The sequence below is a fragment of the Dreissena polymorpha genome, chromosome 6 (genome assembly GCF_020536995.1).
Source record: "Dreissena polymorpha isolate Duluth1 chromosome 6, UMN_Dpol_1.0, whole genome shotgun sequence".
Taxonomy (NCBI): Eukaryota; Metazoa; Mollusca; class Bivalvia; order Myida; family Dreissenidae; genus Dreissena; species Dreissena polymorpha.
This window is the reverse complement of record NC_068360.1, coordinates 41,540,791-41,558,814: the sequence shown is the minus strand read 5'-3', so window position 1 is coordinate 41,558,814 and position 18,024 is coordinate 41,540,791. Positions and strand designations below refer to the sequence as shown.

The following is an 18,024-nucleotide window of genomic DNA, read 5'->3' as shown; positions in this document are numbered from 1 at the left end:
AACATAATGTAAATTATAATGAAAATGCATAACTGATACATTAAGTCCGGTTGAGTTCCTTTTGATTTATTATTAAACGTTTATATATGTTGTATATTTCAATGCTCTCAGAAAAGGCACATATTTTAACACACCGATTTTATAAAAAAAAAGGTTGAATATGTGTTAATTAAGACCCGATGCTTTGCATTTATTGTTTAAATGCGGTTCCTTGCCATAAATCGAAGACCACGTGCTTCAATAAGGATTGTCTTCTGCTGGGTCACTTTGTTTGCATTTCAATGTATCATTTAATAAATAAAGTTTCCCAACTTATTTACAATCTTTAAAAACAAAGAAAATACTTGTTCGGCATTTTACAAAATAAGTTCATCTGTGGTCGGTTTTCTTATATGTATTATATTTGGTAATGATAACTTATATACAAAGACGTGAAGCCAGCTTAGGTTGTATACTGTGTTTTCTCTTCTGTGTGTGGTATCCGCTAGAAACTACCTCAATTTGATCATGTTGTGTATCATTGATGCCTATATCCATGCAGTTCGACGATTTTCATTAAACTTTACATATATCTCTAAACTCTAAAAAAAACAAGCGCTGAACGTCTACACGAGAACAAAATGCTGAACCTTTTTCCTTCGTTATTGTATCACTACCATAATATCTTGGTGACCAAGTAGTAAAAACGTAGGTCTGTTTCTGTCCTAGACTAATGTTTGAATCAGAAATGAGGGAAACATGAATATAGGCGCCCAGAGATTGGATACATAAAATCATTAATGTAGATTGAACATAAAGTTATTCTGAGAGTGATAAGGTTTTCGGAAAATTGGTAAGCCGACATGTGCTATGTAGGATGATAGCAGTTTAATTATTTATATTATAAAGTTCATCAGTGTGTGCACTCGAAAGTGGATAGATTCTTTTTAAGGTCCAATAAATGCTTGCATGTGCAATAGACGCCGTCATTAACTTATTTGATACTTCAATAAATCGGTATGCAAATGTTAAGATTGCATTGACATTCACTCGAAAGAAGTATATTATCAGTACAAACGAGGTTGGTATCGTAGTTTTCAAAACAAATTATTATTATTATTATTATTATTATTATTATTATTATTATTATTATTATTATTAACATCATCATCATCATCATCATCATCATCATCATCATCATCATCATCATCATCATCATCATCATCATCATCATCATCATCATCATCATCATCATCATTATTATTATTAATATTATTATTATTTTTATTATCATTATTATTATTCTTATTGTTATTATTATTATTATTATTATTATTATTATTATTATTATTATTATTATTATTATTATTATTATTATTATTATTATTTATTATTATTATTATTATCTATTATTATTATTATGATGATTATCATTATTATTATTATTATTATATTATTATTATTATTATTATTATTATTATTATTATTATTATTATTATTATTATTATTATTATTATTATTATAATTATTATTATTATTATTATTATTATTATTATTATTATTATTATAATTTTTTTTTATTTTTTTTTATTATTATTATTATTATTATTATTAACATCATCATCATCATCATTATCATCATCATCATTATCATCATCATCATCATCATCATCATCATCATCATCATCATCATCATCATCATCATCATCATCATCATCATCATCATCATCATCATCATCATCATCATCATCATCATCATCATCATCATCACCATCATCATCATCATCATCATCATCATCATCATCATCAGCATCATCATCATCATCATCATCATCATCATCATCATTATTATTATTATTATTATTATTATTTATTATTATTATTATTATTATGATCATTATCATTATTATTATTATTATAATTATTATTATTTTATTTTTATTATTATAATTATTATTATTTATTTTTTTTTAATTATTATTATTATTATTATTATTATTTATTTTATTTTTTTATTTTTATTTTTTATTATCATTATTATTATCATTATTATTATTCTTATTGTTATTATTATTATTATTATTATTATTATTATTATTATTATTATTATTATTATTATTATTATTATTTATTATTTTTTATTATTATAAATATTTCTCAAGATAGTGATTATGAATAGTATTGTTTATATAATTAATTAATATTTATTTTTTATTTCTCATAATTTTCAGTGTTTCCTTGTGTATCTGGGTATCAAATGTTCATAAATAATGTTTTGTGTTTGATTGGTTTAACGGAAAGCTTAAATACTTTATGGCCGGGTTAGTGTTGATGTATGCTAATTTTAAACAACCCTATTGAACGAGTTCATTTTAAGGGTGTGTAGTTTTCCTTAAAACAAATATATTGTACGCCTCGTGTACCGTATATTCCTTGAGTCAAATCACATCGGAATGTGTTTGAGTATTTAGCATATAATTAAATATGTAGAGAGAAATAAGAGCTGGGCTTGTATTTACAAAGAATATTAATGTAAACTAAAAAAATCTAAAACATCTTATGTTTAAATAAGATGTTTAGACAAGCAGATATTCGTCTCTCGCAATTAAATAAATTCCAATATAATTCAATAGTGTAATAATATTTTAACATTTGCCAATGACTCAAAGCATAGTTTTTACTATTTAAAGTACAAATTAATGTTTAGCTTTTTTCAACTTCAGCAAAAATCGTAGAAATGTTTATCCACACGTACCTCGGGTTGTGTGTATATATCTTTGACAGAGCCCGGATTTTTTTTTCGTGAGACGTTTTCCTCATTTAATGGAAATATTTTAAGTCGAATATTTATTACGCACAAACTATTGTAACTGTAGTTAGCATTTGTTCATTGTAATATAATTATTAATAATGCCGTTTTAATATTACAAATAAATATTTAAGATATACCACAGAGAAGTTGATTTGCACATAAAGTCGTTTTTATACCACCTAATAGTATCTTGAAAACAAAATATAAAATTACATGTTTAACGTAGACTATCTACGTTTAAATACAATGCGCGTTAGGATACGCCTAACAATTCAACTATTATAATTATCGTTGCATAGGGATGTCATTGTTCTCAAAGTTAACCTTATATATGAGCCGTGCTCTGTGAAAATTCGTCCCACATAAGCCTGTGCAGTCCGCACAGGCAAATCAGGGACGACACTTTCCGCTTTTATGATATTTTCTGTTTTAAAGAAAGTCTTTTCATAGAAATAATCTAGTCTAGGCGGAAAGTGTCGTCCCTGATAAGCCGGTGGTTACTGCACAGGCTAATCTGGGCAGACACTTTACGCACATGCATTAAACACCTTTTTCACAGAGCACGGCTCATATGTTATTTATTCAAATAATCACATACACATTACAAGCATAGTGCAGTCGGTTGATGTAAACCGACACCTAGTTTAAATTAAGGTTAAAGATCACTAATAATATTAGAATCCTCGACAAATTAGGCTACACAATGGCGAACCGTTATTTCATTCTCATGCATTGCTCACTATGTATGATAATCTGGTGTTTTTTGTAATTGATTAACTTTTCCCACATTCTCGCAGTCAATATCTTTATATATGCTCATTCTGAATACCCCCACCCTCGCTGGATAATATGTGCTGTTGTTGTTAAATTATCGGAAGTCAAAATATTGTTATAAAAAATTGTACTTTGTTATATTGCCCTTATTGTATATGTTATATACTTGGGTGAAAATAAAAGTTCTGTTCTGTTCTGTTCTAAATAAAAGTCGCTTTGCAGAACATGTATGTAACATGTATGTAACATCTAATTAGTTTGGGGTAATGTGCAAAAACACGTATATACTTAACACCTTTAAGCTATATATCGTTAATATCAACAATATCACAAGTACAATAAATAAAATATCTGATACGTCTTATCATTGTTTACATGTGAACTCATTAGTGGTTAATATTTGATCTCGGTAACCATTCACAAAATCGAAGTTATTTATTGATCTAAATCACTGATTTAACTATGTTCAGTGAAGACCTTCCTATTCAAATTTACGTTTAAACTAAATGCTTTAACGTTAAATAATCTTAATTAAATTTAACAAACCACACAGTAAACATCTTCTTATCAGTAACCTTATGCATTTAAACATGTGTTCATAGTTATTTTATCGATAGTACCACTGCTATTTAACTGATACGATAAGTTAATCTTTGATAGTTGAAGTAAGCAAAAACCTAAATATACTACATTCGCACATGTAGGAACCCACGCCTCGCTGCGTGAATCAGCTAATGTTAATTGGTTGTCAATAGTTACACTATCCTACTCGGGATACCGCCTAGTGGAAATGGTTCGAGCCCAATGGACACAATCGGTGATTTTCGCGGGAAACCGATTTATGTTATCAAATACGTAAAATAACACGAGCGGGTTTAATAATAATAATTATATTTGTCATGAATGGAAAGTTTAATGTTATATTAATACACAAATTGTCTTATTTGACGCATTTGAATTTTCTTATATGGTTTCCTGAATAAGATTTCCAACCAGATCACGGGATTATGATATTTTGTTACAAACTCGTATACCTATTTCGTAATAAAGAACTTATTTGCTTTGATGACACACTGGATTTTGTTATATGGTTTCCTGAAAAAAATGTTCCCAACAGATCACGGGAAATTAATACTATTTTTACAAACTCATATGAATTATTTCCCAATAGTTGACTCGATTTCATGTATTTATAAGTAATTATTTTCAGCAGAATCGTATCGTTTGCTTTGTTTAACTCTTTTGTATAGTCACGGAAAGTCAATTAATAGCTTAGTCATTTAATGTATGAAAATTGAAATCACATTTGCATTAAATAGTTTTATTAATGATTATTGCTCGCTTCAATCTGAATTGCAGACACGATTTATAAAAGAAGCGTCACACGGCACATTCAAATGCCATTATTTCTCGACTATTACTCAACTGCTTTTGTATATCTTTTTATTTTCAACTATTTTGATAACAGAATCTTGTGTTGTCAATAGCGAAAATATAAATGTCTGCGAGAACACAACATAAACATGTACGTGTTTAATTTTTAGGTTAATGATAAGATTTCAACAATGATACGATATGTAATTGAGTTTATTACATATTGTTCAAGTTTAGCTTTTAAAACACACAATGCAATATTTAGGTATGTTCTCCACAAAAAAGCATTTGACAATAATTCCACATATGCTATAGAACTACTCATGATTCAAGCACCCTTAACTTCAACCTTGTGTCCTCCATCAATATGCGAAGTTTTAGTATCATCACTTTCATAGTTATGAAAGTATGCTTTGTGAAAAAATTAAGAAGGGCCCTAACTCTGTTTAAACTGAAGAAACATTATTATGGTCATTGCACTTGATAGTTTTCCTAAAAGCCTGGTATCATCATAGAGAAACACAATTACGTTGTGTTATGAGAAAACTGGTCATAATGCATGTGCGTAAATTGTCGTCCCAGATTAGCCTATGCAATCCGCACAGGCTAATCAGGGAAGACACTTACCGTTTTTATGACATTCTTCGTTAAAATGAAGTATTTTTTTAGCAAAAATCCAATTCAGGCGGAAAGTGTTGTCCCTGATTAGCCTGTGCGGACTGCACATGCTAATCTGGACGACACTTTACGCACGTGCATTATACCCAGTTTTCTCAGAACGTGACACAATTCATCTAAATACCATCAGTGCGTGAAGCGTAGTAATCCAAATAAGACACGGACTATACAAAAAGTAAGGGGAAATAACAACAAGTCTACTGACAAGTTGCAGTTCCTTTTACTTGTATTCTGCACTTCGTCTCAATGTCCCTATCAATATACAAAGCATTTTGAAATGCCTTTAAATTTTGGGAGTTATGCGCTAGAAAACTGACCAAAGAAAAATATAATGCATATCATGAAAGTTACGGTTCATGCACTCTTGCATTTCCATTGAAGCCCTCTGAGTAATGCCCGACACAGTATACTGCTGACCTACGGACAGACGAGATGAAGGACGAACGATGCGGTTACTATTTGCTTCAATTTGTAGAGAATACTAAAACGACTTAAACCAAAAAGGTGATTGAACGCTCATACATAATTGTTTCGATAACCAATTTCGTCGAGAAGTTCGACCGATATCTGTCACGTTCCAATTGATTGTCATGTCAGTTTGACAAACCTGTGGCTACTTGCCAAAACACTCTTATAGATCGCCTAGTGAACTATTTTCAAAAAACACTGACCCGATAGGTCAGACGCTCTTTGTATTTTCAATAAATATGTCGGTATGTTAAACATTTGGTTAACGTTCTAATTACGTAAATACTGATAAAGGTCGACATTGATAAACTATGTTAACACTTGCCTATTGTTCGCCTCTTATAAAAAGCAAATGTTTAATGATACAACACTTAAAATCACAATAAATTAAAATAGCAAATTATTTAATAGACCTTTAACAAATGCATACACTTTCTGTAATTTATCTTAACACTTGTTTATAAAGAGATATGTTAATGATCTAAAATAAAATCAGCCGATATTGGGTTAAGACGAATAAGGTTTAAATATAACATAAAAATCCCACTGAATATTACGTGGTCAGTGGTTTTCCATCTTATGTAAAGTCGATATTGCCAACTGTTAACCAATAATTTCGCATAAACATATATCGGAAAACAAGTCAAGCAGTATATGTTACTTGTGACGTTTCAATACCACGTGACATTGATATTATCGCGCATGCGCATAATTTTATCGCATTGTAGCGGAGCTTCGAACAGAGTTGGTGATCACTGAATAACGTCGGTGGACATTGTAAATTTCTTTGAATTTGTGTTGGAATATAAATAGTCACGTGACTTTCTTTGACCAACCAACGACATCGTAAGTAAATCTAAACTTTTTTTCTATTGGTTGATATTTAAGGTTAAATTAGAGCGCACACCCGTTATGGGTACATTGTCTGTCAGTACTTAAGACGCCAAATTAATTATAGTACTCAACACTTCGATTTTTTTTTTATAAAAGTGATATTTTCCTTTGTCGTTCCTTTGAGCTTATTTAGATCACTGACGTTATAACTACTTTAGACCTTACTTTAATACTGTTTTAGTACTTTATAATATGAAATTATTTATTTTGAAAGTATAAACAATCATAGATATGAAGAATTAAGATTTAACCAGGTGACTATACGGAACTTTATATAAGGTGCGGTTATTCAGTTGCGCAAATCGACAGGCTACTGGCAATTTTTGCGATTATTATATTAAATTATAGTTTATTTCTACATTAAAACTTTCTTTCCTTATTTGTTGTAAGTAAGTGAACACATGTTTGACTTTTCAAAACGAAAAGATAACCCCCACTCAAAAAATAGAAAAACAATAAACATAAAATTCGTAATAAAATAAAATACCATTGGCATTAGCAACACCAAACACTGAAAAATGAATATAGAAATCAAATTGGTATAATGATGTTTTTTTTATATTATTAAAATGAAATTTGGCCAACTTTTTATGTAAAGTAACAACAACTACTACTGATACTACTACATCTACTACTATTACTACTACTACTACAACAACAACTACTACTACTACTACTACTATTACTACTACTACTTCTACTACTACTACTACTACTACTACTACTACTACTACTACTACTACTACTACTACTACTACTACTACTAAAACTTCTACTACTACTACTACTTCTACTACTACTACTACTACTACTACTACTACTACTACTACTACTACTACTACTACTCCTACTCCTACTACTACTACTACTACTATTGCTGCTGCTGCTGCTCCTACTACTGCTACTACCACTTCACTACTACTACTTCTACTACTACTTCTAATACTACTATTTCTTGATTATTTTTGTTGTTTTTTTCTTAAAATTTGACCCAGCATTTGTAAACGTATTGCAAGATATGCACATTTCCAGAAGGCAAATTCATTCCTGCGTTTAATAAGACCAAGTTCATGGAAATCGCTGCATAAATGATGTAGTGATGTCTGTTCAAAGCGATGCACCCTGTTTTCGGGTCATTTTGAGTTGAATACCTTGATATGTATATATTTGTAATTGATAGTGATTTTTTTATCAGATAAGATGATTTTTCGTTAAAATTTGATTTTTTTTTCATTTAAAATTTTTTTTTTTATTAATTTATATCATAGTCACACGCTTACCACATGCGGTAATAACATCAAGCCAGATAAACGGCGAAACACGTATTGCGTATGGTGCTATTTTAATGGTAAACGCCCCAAAGCGTGTTCGTTGTAAGATGGCTAGGCGGATGGCTAGCTTGAACGAAAAATTTAATAATTCTCACATTGTTTTGAAAAAAAAAATGAATTCAAACGGTAATCATTTGATTTATTTCAATATACCTTATGTTTGATCTGTGATAATGGAGAAGTAAACGAAAGTTAGCGATTCGATGCGTCTTTTTTGTTTCAAGGTCTAGTCTTCTTCAACCATGTTTCTGTATGTCAATAGGAAGGATGGTCTGTTCGTGTGAGGTGATGCATGTCACGGCATGATGCACATGCTATCATGAGAATGTCTGTATTAGTTTAAAAGGTTTCCAACTTCATCTGAGTACCTTGTTGGTCTTTGAATATCTCTTATATAGACTGACGCATGTCTTAGATGAAACATGCTTTGTCTGTTGTACTTAAACAAGTCTGGTCTCAAAGTTCAATGCATTTATGACAAGAACAACTCGAACACGTACTTGAACTTTATCAATCTTGTCTGAAGTGTTGTTTACAAAGATACCTCTCGTAACATGTCTGTACTTCATCGACAAGATGATTTTAAGCGTGATTATGGACGTCAATCAATTTGATATTTTTGTGCTCATTTTGCAAGACCACACACCTATAGGACACTTTAAACACGCAACAACTACTTCGGATACGAATAACTAATTGTTCACACATTCATGCGATACAGTTATGACATCTATCAAATATCGCATAAACAAAACCAAATTTATGACATTGAAAGGAAAATACTAGAACGCATCTTTATAATTATAAGCATTTCATTTCCGTGTATATATACGGTACTTGAAACACTCGTGTCAAACAAACAATTGTAAACTCGAATTGTAATAAATATATACATGAACACATTTGACAGTTGTTTTTCAATATCTGGTCGTATCTGGTCGACATGCCAGCACAGGGGTAAGCAACATGACGCAATCACAGGGATTCCAGAAAAATACTCACACAATTTACGCTTTTGCACCTTCATAGAATGCTGACATTTATTGCTTTTGCTTTTGGAGAGAATTGAACAACATACTATGAAAGGGCCTGAGAACAATGCCCCACAATCTGAGAATACATTTACACATTTAAAAAAATGTCGCTGATTATCTTTCAAACTCATGCACTTGCTCATGTATGTGATACTCATGCTGTCATTTTTGCGGCATGTCAGGGCAAATCAGGGCTAATTTCGATGTAATATTTTTAGTCCAGGTATATTTTCGTGACACACAACAAGGGTTTCCATAAAGCATTGACAATTAAATGTGTGTATACCTTCATCGGCTGTCATATTTGGTGACATTTGTTCCACTAATTAGGCGTTGTAACTGTCACATCCTGGTCACATCCTGGTGACACACTTCTGGGATTTCATTTTGTCTAAAGCAATGAAAACATATTTGAAAAACAAGCGTTGTAGTATTTAATTTGGTTTCTGCCATTCCTTGCTGTCATTTTTTGGGGCTTGTTCATTTACGTAATTTTATGTTTCCCAATATTATGACGCAAGCCCACGGAGACCAGTAATGTGCTAGTAATTTGAGTTTTATTTTAGAACTGTCTACCTCAACATTGTTATCAATAGATCAATGATCAGTCAATCACAACCTAACATTGAAACAGTGATAAGCGCTTATACCGAACTGACACTATAAGTAAATGTTATGTAGTTATACTTTTACTAAGTCTACGAAATGCATCTCTATATATCTGTCTTGTTTTTGCCCGTATTGTAGTAAAAATGATTCGAGTATTATCGACAATTTTACAATAAAACAGTTGCATAAACACTTTCCATCTTTATTCCTGATAATAAAAGAAAAATGTACGTTTGTTTTACAATATATTATTCGTATTCATAGATCCGAAAATATTATTGCGAAAAGAGGAGTTCATTATTCTTGATACCTTTGTTTATTAGTTTGTTAACGTACGAGACTCCTTTACACAAGAAATGTGCAAGCTTTTATCTGTATGTTATTCAATCAAGTGGCCATTGTAACGGCATATGATTATAACACTGAGTACGATATATATACATTTCTTGTCATTATTTGTGGTCATTATTTGACTCTCCGAACAAAGATAAAAAAATGGTTCAATATTTTTTGTGCAAAAGTTCCTGTAAAAATTACACTCAATCATAATTGGATTGTCTATACAGTAATTTGTGTTGTTGTGTTTGTGTAACTTTAACACATTACGCCTTTAATATAGATTTCAACACGTACTTTATCTCAGTTGGCTCATTTACTACCTTTTGTGTTTAAATTACGTGGACGTTGGTATCTCTCCTTAGTTTTTAGGTATGATTATCGTGATAAAAATGCTCATCAAATTGCATGCATATATCATTAGCGGTGTTGATATTAAAGTTGCTGAAACATTATGCAAAGATTGAATAATTCACTTACGTTTGAATTAGTCATTTCACATCGCCTGGCTTTAAGTAGGAAGCATAATTAAATAATGTATTTGGCGTGTGTGTGTTTTATTGTAAAAAAAACATGTAATGAAAGAAAAAGTCGCGAAAATCTATATCTACTTCTATTGACAAACGATCCTTAATATGACAGCTGAACAATATTCGTGGTCAACAAATTAATCACACAATATTGTTTATTTTGCTTTAAAATATAGTGGTAACAAAATCATGAGTTTAATCTTCAATTTTGAAAAAAACAAAATCTTTATTTAGGTACACAAATGTACATTCAGTATTCTAAATGTGTTTATTATGCCCCCTTGCGAAGAAGTAGAGGTATATTTTTTTGCTGAATGTCTGTCGGTCTGTCTGTCGGTGGGTCTGTCGGTAGACCAGTTCGTTTTCGATAAATAACTCGTCAAATAATTGATCGATTGGCTTGATACTTCGCATGTGCATCGGCCTTGGACAGTAGATGACACCTATTGAAATTGGGGTCACTTAGTCAAAGGTCAAGGTCACTGTCAATAAGTGTAAAAATCGTTTTCGATCAATAACTCACCAACGAATCCACCGATTGGCTTTATACTTCCGATGTGCATTTGCCTTGGACAGCGAATAACCCTATTGAAATCGGGGTCACTTGTTCAAGGTGAAAGTCACTGTAACAATAAGTGTGAACATCGTTTCAGATCAATAACTCATCAACGAATTGACCGATTGGTTTGATACTACCCATGTGCATTGGCCTTGGACAGTGGATTACCCCTATTAAAATTGGGGTAACTATGTCAAAGGTCAAGGTCACTGTCAGAATAAGTGTGAAAATCATTTCCGATCAATAACTCGTCAATGAATTTACCGATTGGCTTGATACTTCACAGGTACATTGGTCTTGCAAAGTAGATGACCCCTTTTGAATTAGGGGTCACTAGGTAAAAGGTCAAGGTCACTGTCACAATAAGTGTGATTATCGTTTCCGATCAATAACTCGTCAACAAATTGACCGATTCGCTTGATACTTGCCATAAGCCTTGGACTTTAAAAGTAGATGACTCCTATTGAAATTATGGCCACTCGATCAAAGGTCATGGTCAATGTCACAACAAATGGGAAAATCGATTCTGGTCAGTAACTCATCAACGAATAGACCGATTGGCTTGGTACTTCCAATGTGCATTGGCCTTAAACAGTAAATGACCCCTATTGAAATTGAGGTCACTAGGTCTAAGGTCAAGGTCACTGTCACAATAATTATGAAAATTGTGTCCAATCAATAACTCGTCAACATACTGAACTATTTCCTTGATACTTCACATGTGCATTGGCCTTGGACAGTAGATGACCCCTGTTAAAATTGGAGTCACGAGTACAAAGCTCTGTTGGGGGGGGGCAAATGTCTCCGACCGTGGAACTCTTGTTTTGAATGCAATGTCGAAACATTTATGTAGACCCCTTTATTGGTGTTGAAAGTCGCAATCATTGTACTGTATGTTATTGTTTTTTATGTCATTTCTGTACATTTCATTACATTAGATAACATCGCATTACACATATGAAATTTCATTAAATCGAGTTAAAAACTCATACAACTATGAAAGCTATCGCTGTGCTGTTTCGCAGTACGATTATCTCGGCGCCAGCACAAACGGTTAATGCCTTGAAAGGCGTTTGCAGAATTCCATGAAACAAAAAAATAACTATTAAGAATCCTGTTTTAATACCTGGCCCTTTTGACAACAATACACTGTTTGTTTATAAGCAATTTTATAGAATAGAAAGGGCATCTGTACCTAACCGATCCATGCTTACATGTAAAATTTAAGTAATGGTCCTAGTGCAGGACTGTGTTCTATTTCGTTGTCATTGCTTCGTTATAAAAAAAAATCACTTAGACCAAACTGTTGCATCCATAAACATTTGGGAGCGTCACCCTCAGTGATATTGTCGTAATTCTTAGTCTAGCCCATGTCCGACTAGAAATCTGTTGTTCATATGAGTAATAACCGCAAATAATTTACACGGTTAATACAGACTTGTTTAGCATAATAACTAAAATTTACTTTTCCTATAAAATTACTGTAACAAAAGGTTTCCTATATGTTGTGTGATATCGTATTGTGGTCCTCAAAACAAAATTACTCAAATCATGCACCTCGAGCCACACTCTACATTCTATTGATTGATATATACTTATATATAAAACAATTGTAACATCTTTTTGCTCAGAAATCGTAGTGCAATATTTGGAAAGAACCATGACAATGAGTTCACAACAGACTAAAATGGTTATATTTCTTTAATATATCGACTAGCTACATATGTCGACATGTGCGAATCGCTATCGTGACAAATATTATCTTTTCAGCTGTAGTTGTCAATTGCCATCAAGGGCAATTCGAATTGATTGCATAGGTTGTTTTGTTTTAATGTCTGCAGATAATTGCCTTTGCAGCGAATATCTGTAAATTAAAACGGTCACATAAAACTTGACCTTTTTATCTAGATCAGTTGTTGACAATCACTTGAAGTTTGTCATACGAGATATATTTTAAAGTGGAGTCGTTCACAGATATTGCTTTTTTTATGAATACTACTGCTCATGTTTCAAGACAAATCTGACCGAAAATCACTTAAATACTCCAGACTTGGTTTCAGTTCCGACAAGTCAGAACACATGAGGTCCTTGCATGCAATATGGAAAAATCTTCATCATGCAATCCGGCCTTGACCTCGGCAACAGCTAGCGTTCCCTGAAGTTTTGCACGAATTACATGCTGTCATTGCATGCAATAAAGCAATGTTTCGACTATTGCATCATGCTTCACAACCTTGCCCGTTTGAACAGCTGGCATGTCCTGATTTGTTTGCACCGTTTATTTCATGCACACGCATGAACCCTTTGTTATGCATAACAAGTTTATTCAATTTACCCAAACGGTGTGATAAGATATACAATATGATTTGTCATCATGTTAGTAATATAACATTGCTATTTACCTACGTACAAATTCCTTGTACATATGTTTCGACATTTGTTGACGTGTGTGTATTATCAGAAATGGTTTGTCTTACCAGGAAAACCAAGAAATGAGTTGCGTTCTATTAAGAGCTAAATTGATTGCTTTCAATGACTTCATGGTCGTCTTTGTTTATCCAAACAATGTCGTGTTAAAGTTATTATTGTAGTATAGTTTTAAGCATTGTTTTGTTGGACCCATTATACTCATGAACCATTTTCATTTTCTGTTGACGACATGAACACACAGGTTGCGCACGTTTATTCGAAATGTTGTTTCATTCAATGATAAACAATGATACGATCCCTTTTGTTACGTCTATATGATGTGCATTATAGTATCATTGAATGTAAAAGCATTTATAAAATGCCATAATGTAAAATTCTAATACGACACTTAATGTCTTGAATTACATTGTATGTAAGCATGCGAATAAAATCAACTTGACATTATGGTTGTTTTATTGTATAGCTTTGCAGGTTGTATATATTCTCAATACTAAAACATGGACGGTTTTGCAACGGGTCATTCACAATTTTGAAATGTGGTGAATGCGCAGTATATTACAAAGATGTGAATCTCTTATTCCTCAATATTGACTTTATTTGTCTGCTTTGTTGAATGTCTAAAAGAACACTTGTTGATAGAGTTTAAATTTTATTAACATATTTATCAATATAATTTCTATAAAAATTATGCTGTATCTTTGCAAACACGAAACAATGGTTTATTAGCGATGTTTAAATGTAAAAAGGGGAAAACTGAAACTGAACTAAAATTATTTGTCGTTAAAATTGCATACACTATTTTATATAATAGAACTAAACGCTGACTTCATTGTGAAAATATGTAAAACTTCGCCATTGATTTTTATATATGTCATAAGAACGTTCTTGGATGACAGCCAAATACTTTATAAAACGTACTTCAAGATCGCTGCGCTTTCCTGATTGTCCTTGTTTATCAATTGATAACATAATACAGCACACTTACAGGGGCAAACAACAGAAGCGATCAAAGGAGTTCGAACGTATTTGTAAACCTTCTTTGTTGCAAAAAATCAGTATGTCAATTTATTTTATTGTGTGAGTACATTGAACAGTGTTGCAAAATATAAACGCATTCTATGAAATTGAATCATTCTCATACTCAGCAAATTTATATATTTGAAAACTGAACATGGGAAAATACATTTGCTTTAATTTCTTTTCGCAAACACATTGGCGTAATTATCAAATGCATGCAGCATAGCTTTGTTTGCAGAAAATGTGAATTCTGCGTCCTTTGATAGTATATTTCTTATAAAGAATGCCGGCATGACATCATTATAACGCGATATTCTTAGTCGGTCATCACCTTAGGAATAATGGTAACTATTGTTAAAATCAAATGATTGATACATGAATCAAATAAGTTTATAAGATACAAAAAAACTATGCGAAATATATTTAGACCATAACCGACATGACATCGCAAAAGTAACTAAAGAAAACAATACAATATACAAAAAATTAATTCCCCCAAGGCTTTTGCTACCAATGCAAAAACTGTCGAGAAGAATATCTATTTCAGTGGGAAAAATACATACTTAGCGCAGCATCACTTTTCTGTCAGTTGCAATTTTTTTACAGCAATACGTTACTTCACTGTTAACAATATAATAATGTATATAATTATGTATTTTAATAAAATGCACTTTTTGAATGGTAATTGTATTGCACGCTTAAAATAAACAGCCACTTCTTATAGAGACTTGTTACATAAAACAACAAATTAAAAGTTATGAGAAGTGTTTCTTTATGCGGATTTAAAAAAAATCATCAAATGTTCGTTTCATCTTGAGAATGCTATCTCAAAATGGTCTCTCATGTGCTGTCAACCGCTCATGCTTTATGGTTTCTGTGGACACGATTGATATCTGTTCCCAATTACTTGTCATACGATTTCAAAACCCAGACGTTCGCAAATATGATAATTAGTACTATATCCGAAGCGTACACATCATGTAAAATCTAACCGAAAATTCCCCTAAATCGACCAGGATAGGTTTGCCACGTTAATGAGATTTGGTGCAACACGTCAGAAAAGCATGCAGCAAGTTCATGCAAGCTACACAATATCACGAGTCTTTGGTCTTTGTAACATGTGTTATGTCCTTGAAATGTTTACGCCGACCCTTGTATGCATGTGAAGCTATCTACTGTGCATTATAATATACGTCGTTGGGCAATAATCTGGTGTAGTGACATTGTTAAGGGCACGCTGATGTTATATTATTGTTATATCTTACCCTACCTTAACCTACATAAAATACCTATAAATAAGTGTCGACATTGACGTTTGTATTTGCTGTTTCTTTACATGTTTAAATGACGCGATACGTTTGTGTGCGATTTCGTTTTTGTGCGTTCTATAATCCATAACAGTGTATCATTAAGAAAATTGCAACCAATGAATTTGAATATGACTTAAATATCTTAGTTGTTTGAAATGTTATGCTATATGAACCATACGTATACCATATGACATGTAAGATTGAAAAATAACACTTTTATGGGTTGGTATTTTCTATAGGCTCTCTTCGATCGACATACATAAACATTTTCGGTTTTGCAATTATCCACACTCACACTATTACATTGTCTTGTCTTTTAAAGTACGAATTAGAAAATGACTTGTTCCTAGATAACGAATGACGATTTCTGTGTCTGTTTCGTGAAATGCACTAGTGAACATTAATTGTTAATAAATAACGAATAGCGAATGTCTGTGTCTGCTTAACTTAATAAACAATCAAGACATGTTGAATTAATTTTTGACATGTTTTCGCGCCTTGCCAACTTTTAACAGATTTTGCGTGACACTTGTTTTTTGACATGTATACAGTATTGCAAGTATTTTTGTCACAAACAAATGTTAAAGGCAACATTTAAAATTAGCCAAACAAAGTTGGAAAGTCTCACAAGAAAATAATGTTACGAATAAAAGGCCCTTTACTTTTAAAGGGGTATACTGAAATCACACTGAACGCTTGTCTTTCTTTTTTTTGTCTGTTTGTTTGTCTGTCTGGCATTCTGTCTTTTGACTGCCTGCATGTATGCCAGACTGACTGCCTGCCTACATTTTACCTACCTGCCTGGTTGCCTGTCTGTCTGTTTTTCTCTCTTTCTCTATTTTTGTCAGTTTGTGTGTCTGTCTGTGTGTATGTCTGTGTGTTTGTCTTTATGCATGTATGTGTGTCTGTCTGTCTGTTTCTCTTGAATTTGCTCGGAATATATGTCCTCTTAATGTATCGACTTGAGTTCGAAACTGGAACAAAAACGGTAAAAAACATAGTTTCTATGCCAGTGTTTAAACAAAAGATCATGAAATCTCTAAAGGCCCCATGTATTGCCCTATGTCCATGTACAGAACATTTGACCTTATGATATGTCGGGGGTGCTCAAATCTACGCCATGTGGAATCTATATTCTTAAAAAAAATCCCAACATTAGTTCTAATGAAATCATTTCCTAATAAGATATCATTCCAGTGCTTTGAGTCACATGGCTGCCAAGATGAACCTAATCCTCATTATATTATACAGAATATAACTACCACTACTACTTCTACTACTTCTACTACTGCTACTATTTATTGATTATAATCGTGTTATTCCTGAAAATTTGACCCAGCATTGATAATCATATTGCAAGATATGCACATTTCCAGAAGGCAAATTCATTCCTGCGTTTAATAAGACCAAGTTCATGAAAATCGCTGCACAAATAATGAAGTGATGGCTGTTCAAATCGATGCACCCTGTTTTCGAGTCATTTTGAGTTGAATTCCTTGTTATATATTTTTGTAATTGAAAGTGAAATTTGTTTTTTCAGATTAGTTGATTTTTCGTTATAATTTGATTATTTTTACATTTAAAATGATGCTTTTTTATTAATTGGATATCATAGCCACACGCTTACCACCTGCGGTCATATCATGAAGCAAAATAAACGGCGAAACACGTATTGCGTATGGTACTATCTTAATGGTAAAGGCCACAAAGCGTGTTCGTTGTAAGATGTCTAGGCGGATGGCTAGCTTGAACGAAAAATTAAATACATTCTCACATTTGACAAATAATGAATTCAACGGGTGAATATTTGCTTTATTTCAATATACTTTATGATTTAATTATGTTTATGGAGAAGTAAACGATCTGACTGTTAGCGCTGTTTTTGTTTC

The 18,024-nt window shown here is 32.0% G+C and overlaps 1 protein-coding gene across 7 annotated transcripts in view; it reads left to right on the top strand.

Moving 5' to 3' along the window:
- The window catches only part of LOC127834262 (uncharacterized), a 73,792-nt gene that overhangs the window by 9,813 nt on the left and 45,955 nt on the right, over positions 1 to 18,024 (top strand). Inside the window, exon 1 of one of the 7 annotated variants that reach the window (XM_052359965.1) lies at positions 926 to 1,060. The exons of 4 other annotated variants lie outside the window; for them this stretch is intronic. In XM_052359965.1, coding sequence (XP_052215925.1) covers positions 941 to 1,060 — 120 coding nt within the window. In that variant the 5' untranslated portion in view covers positions 926 to 940. Of the gene's footprint in view, positions 1 to 925; positions 1,061 to 6,708; positions 6,932 to 18,024 lie in introns of those variants that run through there. 2 more of the 7 variants (XM_052359972.1, XM_052359971.1) reach the window with 2 other exon arrangements.